Here is a 5,666-nt window from a genome sequence, read left to right on the forward strand (position 1 = left end):
CAGACTGTGTCCCCCGGCGGTCGGGCTGTGCGGGAGATAAACACGGGATGAGAGAGTGTGTCCCCGGGCGGTCGGGCTGTGCGAGGGATAAACACGGGATAGAATGTTCCGCCCCGGGCGGTGGGGCTGTGCTTCGTGCTGCCTGCCTCAAAGCACCCTCTGGCCGCAGGGTTGATAGAATGTCTGAGCCCGTGGGGGCCGTTGTTTCTGGGTTCCAGGAAGCTTATTCATCGTGGCCTCTGGTCCAGGCCGCACTAACCAGGGCTGTTCTCATCCTCAGACGGGAGGCGTGCGCAGCTTCGACATCGCCGGCCTGCTGAACAACCCTCGCTTCATGAGCATGGTAAGGGCCCGCCCCTCCTCCCTGTCCATGGTATCTGTGCCACGCCCCAGGCCTGCATCTTCTGTGTCACCGCTGCTGGCCAGGGCTTCCTTGCCTCGGCACTGCTGGCGTCTGGGACCAGATGGTTCTTGTCTGTGGGGCCATCCCGGGCACCACAGGGCGCTGGCAGCATCCCTGGCCTCACCCACCTCATGTCAGAAGCACCCCCACCCTCAGCTTTGACAATCAAAGGTGTCCCCGATGTTGATGTCCCAAGCAAGATGCGTCAGTAGTGACCAGCGAAAACTGCATCCTGGCTCTCCTGGCGGAATAGCCCGGGGAGGTCGTACCCCCACCCCACCTGGCGTGGGCTCCTCCTCGCAGTGCAGAGACACTGATCACAGTACAGCCATGTCTGCCTGCAAGGGAAGCACATATGGTTCAGGCAGGGGAAGCAGAGCTCCTGGGCGCAGGTGGACCTCCCGATGCCCGGGCACTCATTCTTCCAGAGGGCCGGTCTTTGGCAGGGAGTTCCTTGACTGGGATCCTTGGAGAGCCACCCACCCACACACGCATGTTCATTTCCTGGCAGGTCTGTGTGCCCTGGGAGCGCTCTGCAGGCTCCACGGCCTCAGGGTGCAGGGACTTGCCTAAGGCTGTTAGGGGGAGAAAAGCCCTCAGCCTCACTGGCCGTCAGAAAAATGACCCAGCCGCGCCAGGAGCCCTGCCTGGGCCGTGCCATTCAGCAGAGGCCACACCTGTCACTGACCCTCGGCCGCTGGCCAGGCTGCCGGGGAATGTGTGCTCCCTCACCATGGACGGAGGGTGAGCGGGCCCCAGCCCTCCACGCGGCCTCTCAGCCTGGCCATGGCACAGACTCCTTTTCCCTTTAGACATCTGAGGTTGGCAGAATAAGGCCCACCACTGGGTTCTGTTAATAAAGTTTTTTTTTTTTTTTGAGATGGAGTCTCGCTGTCTTGCGTCTCCCAGGTTCGAGCGATTCTCCTGCCTCAGCCTCCTGGGTAGCTGGGATTACAGGTGCCCGCCACCACACCCAGCTAATTTTGGTATTTTTTGGTAGAAATGGGGTTTCACCGTGTTAGCCAGGCTGGTCTCGAACTCCTGACCTTGTGATCTGCCCACCTCGGCTCCCCAGAGTGCTGGGATTACAGGTGTGAGCCACTGTGCCTAACCAATAAAGTTTTATTGACACACAGCCATGCCCATTCATACTTCTAGTGTCAGTGGTGGCTTTTATGATACAGCGGCAGAGCTGAATAGTTGGATCAGGCACCCCAAGTCTGGAAAGGCTGAGAGTATTTACACAGTGGCCCTTTACACAGAGAGTTTGCCACACCTCTGAGCCAGCTGTTTTCAACAGGTCCAAAGGAATAATCCCAAGTGGAAAGTTAACATGAGAAAGTGCCCAGTACGGTGCTGTTTCTTTCTGTCTTTCTTTGTTTGTTTTTACTTCTTTTTTGAGAAGGAATCTCGCTCTGTCACCCAGGCTGGAATGCAGTGGTACGATCTTGGCTCACTGCAAGCTCCACCTCCCAGGTTCAGGCAATTTTCCTGCCTCAGCCCGCCAAGTAGCTGGGATTACAGGTGCGCACCACCACACCCGGCTAATTTCGTATTTTTGGTAGAGACGGGGTTTCATCATGTTGGTCAGGCTGGTCTCGAACTCCTGACCTCAAGCGATCTGCCTGCCTCAGCCTCCCAAAGTGCTGGGATTCCAGACGTGAGCCCCCGCGCCTGGCCACAGTGCTATTGATTGATGGAACAAAACTGGAACCAAATCTGCTAAAGTAGACACAGCAGCTAAAATAACGAAACGCATCCACACGGCGAAACCGTGCAGCCAGTGAGAGAACGCTGCTGAAGCAGGAACCCGAAACAGGATTTAAGTCAGAATATGGAGGTCACAGCTCATGGGTGGGGGGACGAGAATGTAGGGAAAAGGGTACGAAAGACCAGATGCCTGGCTCTTACTGTTTGCTGGCGTGCTGGCGCCAGGGGTCAAGGCTGGTGAAGACGGAAAGTGTCTGATGAAGGAGGGTGATGTGCCTGGAGCTTTGTCTTCCTGACAAATTTGTTCTGTTCTTCAGGCTTCAAACCTAATGAACAACCCCCAGATTCAGCAGCTGTAAGTGACAACTGGGCTCCTCCGCGTCATCTTGTGGTTACGTTTCCTTCTGTGGTGGGAAAATTCACCTAACATAAAACTAGCCACTTTAAAGTACACAACTTAATGGCATTACATACATTCACACTGTCATGCAGCTGCCACCACCACTGAGCGCCAACACATCTTCATCACCTCCGAAAGAAGTCCCTTCCCCATCACCTGTCACCCCCCAACCCCTCTCCCATCCCTCCCCTGACAGCCACGCATCCCCTCGCTGCCTCTGTGGCTGGGCCTGTCCTGGACATTTCACAGAAACAGGATGACACACTGCGTGGTCTTTTGTGTCTGACGTCACTCACTGAGCGTGACGTCCTCAAGGTGCATCTGCGCGGGGGCCTGGGTCCGGGCCTCGCTCCTTTTCGTGGCTGAGGAATATTCTATTGTAGATGGACCACGCTGTGCTGATCCACACATCTATCCGTGGACATTTGGGCTGTTTCTACCTTTTGTCTGTTGTGGACGGTGCTGCTTGAGCATGGGTGTGCAAGCATCTGTGTGAATCCTGTTCTTTTCTCTTGTGTATAAACCTTTGAGTGCAGTTGCTGGCTCATGTGGTGACTCCCCAGTGAACTCTGTGCTTACTGGGGAACTGCTCGCCTGTTTTCATGGTGAAATCTTTTTTTTTTTTGAGACGGAGTCTCGCTCTGTCGCCCAGGCTGGAGTGCAGTGGCCGGATCTCAGCTCGCTGCAAGCTCCGCCTCCCGGGTTTACGCCATTCTCCTGCCTCAGCCTCCGGAGTAGCTGGGACTACAGGCGCCCGCCACCTCGCCCAGCTAGTTTTTTGTATTTTTTTTAGTAGAGACGGGGTTTCACCGTGTTGGCCAGGATGGTCTCTGTCTTCTGACCTCGTGATCCGCCCGTCTCGGCCTCCCAAAGTGCTGGGATTACAGGCTTGAGCCACCGAGCCCGGCCTTTTTTTCTTTTCTTTTTTTTTTTTGAAACGGAGTCTCACTCTGTCACCCAGGCTTGAGTGCAGTGGCACAATCTTGGCTCATTGCAACCTCTGCCTCCCAGGATCAAGTGGGTCTCCTGTCTCAGTTTCCCGAGTAGCTGGAATTACAGGCACCTGCCACCACGCCTGGCTAATTTTTGCATTTTTAGTAGAGATGGGGTTTCACCATGTTGGCCAGGCTGGTCTCAAACTCCTGACCTCAAGTGATCCATCCACCTCAGCCTCCCAAAGTACAGGGATGACAGGTGTGAACCAGTGCGGCTGGCTCATGGTGAAATCTAAAAGCATAGTTTCCCAGCCACAGCACCGTGGCCATTTGGGCTGGACCAGTTTCTGGAGCGGGGCCGTCCTGGGCACTGCAGGGTCCTAGCAGCGTCTCCAGCCTCCACCCAGTCCATGTCAGGAGCTCCCCCCTCGCCCCTGTCTTGGCATAACCCGATCATGGCTGTTGAAAATGTCAGCTGCCACTGCAGGGGTCCTCTGGGGGCAGGATCACCCCCTGGCTGAGAACCATGGTCTTTAGGCCAAAGAAGGAAGGGTGTTCGGGAAAGCGGGTGAAACTCACAGGTTGGGTTTGGGCCCAGGAGGCCCGCCGGGTGGTGAGAGAGAATCATCTCCTGCGGGGAAGGTAAAGGGCTGAGAGGGGTTCTCTCCCGGGCCACTGCAAGGGGCTGCCGTGGGGATGGTGGTCGGGCTGTCCCGGCGGCGAGTCACGCGCTCTCTCCTGCAGCATGTCCGGCATGATTTCGCGTGGCAACAACCCCTTGGGAACTCCCGGCACCAGCCCCTCGCAGAGCGACCTGGCTAGCCTCATCCAGGCGTGAGTGGACCTGCCTCGAGGAGGACATGGGTGGCGGGCGGGGCTCGCGGGTGGAACGGAAGGAGGAGAGCGGAAGTGTTGCGTCCCCTGCTCCGAAGGGTCTGGCATCCTCTGGCGAGGGGTCAGACCTGTCTTCGGGGCGGAGGGCCTGAGGGGTCAGCTGGGGATGGACGGAGGCAGCAGGCAGGTTCCTGGCCCCGACTGAGCCTCGTGCGCCCTCCCCGCAGGGGTCAGCAGTTTGCCCAGCAGATGCAGCAGCAGAACCCAGATTTGATAGAGCAGCTCAGGAGCCAGATCCGGAGTCGGACGCCCAGCGCCAGCAACGACGACCAGCAGGAGTGACGCCGCTAGCAGCAGGAGTGACGCCGCGTGAGTGCCCGGGGCTGGGGGGCTGGGGGGGCGGCCAGCAGGAGTGACGCCGCGTGAGTGCCCGGGGCTGGGGGGGCGGCCAGCAGGAGTGGATGCCCGGGGGCTGCAGAGCCTGTCTGGACACTGGACAGCGAGTCCTGGGTGCATCCAGCTCAGAAGATCGCCCTGAACCACCGAGGCAGGCGGGGGCATCTCTGGGCATTGGGCCCCTTTCCAGGTGGCCAGCAAGTCCTGCTGCCCGCTCCTGTTTCCCATCTGTGGATCGGGGCTGGGTGGAGATGGGGGAAGCCACGGCTTCCCGGAAGGGCTGGCGTCGGGTCTGGGTGGGGATTGGGGAGGGGCTGGTGTCTGGGCTGGCCTGGTTTCCTTCCCCAGAGCCCTGAGTCAGTCCTGCCCGGCTCCAGCAGACGCTGGCTCCCCGGGGGCGGGAGGCTCCCGGCCTCCCAGGAGGTGTTTTCATTCTGCTCTGATGTGGCCTCTTCATGTTGTCGTCATCCCCTCCTCATACACACTCTTTCATTTTTAAACCGTAATCACTGTAGACAAATTTGCAGGACAAAGAGGTTCAAAAGCAGCAAGAACAATCTTAATCTTTTTTTTTTGAGAACATCTTGCTCTGTCACCCTGGCTGGAGGGCAGTGGTACAGTCACATCTCACTGCAGCCTCAACCTCATGGGCTCAAGTGTCCCACCTCAGCCTCCCCAGTAGCTGGAACTCCAGGCGCACGCTGCTGCGCCTGGCTGATTTTTGTATTTTCTTTAGAGATACGATCTCATTATGTTGCCCAGTGGCCTCAACTCCTGGGCTCAAGTGATCCTCCCGCCTCAGCCTCCCAAAGTGCTGAGATTATAAGTGTGAGCCCTGCATTCAGCCCAGCCTTAATCTTTTCACCCAGAGCAACCAACATGAATATTTCGGCCGCCTTTTCTTCCAGTCTTTCCTTTTTTTTTTTTTTTTTTTTTTTGAGGGGGGTCTCCCCCTTCCCCCCGGCCGGGGGTGCGGTGGGCGGGTGTG

At 57.6% G+C, this 5,666-nt stretch overlaps 1 protein-coding gene across 2 annotated transcripts in view; it reads left to right on the forward strand.

The window, feature by feature from the left end:
* SGTA (small glutamine rich tetratricopeptide repeat containing alpha) overlaps positions 1-4,943 on the forward strand; it is a 26,109-nt gene extending 21,166 nt beyond the window's left edge. For both annotated transcript variants that reach the window (XM_023183643.2, XM_023183644.2), the window contains 4 exons: positions 281-343; positions 2,431-2,468; positions 4,193-4,282; positions 4,510-4,943. In XM_023183643.2, the coding sequence (XP_023039411.1) occupies positions 281-343; positions 2,431-2,468; positions 4,193-4,282; positions 4,510-4,624 (306 nt within the window). In that variant the 3' untranslated portion in view covers positions 4,625-4,943. The remainder of the gene's footprint in view (positions 1-280; positions 344-2,430; positions 2,469-4,192; positions 4,283-4,509) is intronic.
* The last annotated feature ends 723 nt before the right edge of the window (positions 4,944-5,666 follow it).

Source organism: Piliocolobus tephrosceles, chromosome 21 (genome assembly GCF_002776525.5).
Source record: "Piliocolobus tephrosceles isolate RC106 chromosome 21, ASM277652v3, whole genome shotgun sequence".
In the NCBI taxonomy this organism is placed as follows: Eukaryota; Metazoa; Chordata; class Mammalia; order Primates; family Cercopithecidae; genus Piliocolobus; species Piliocolobus tephrosceles.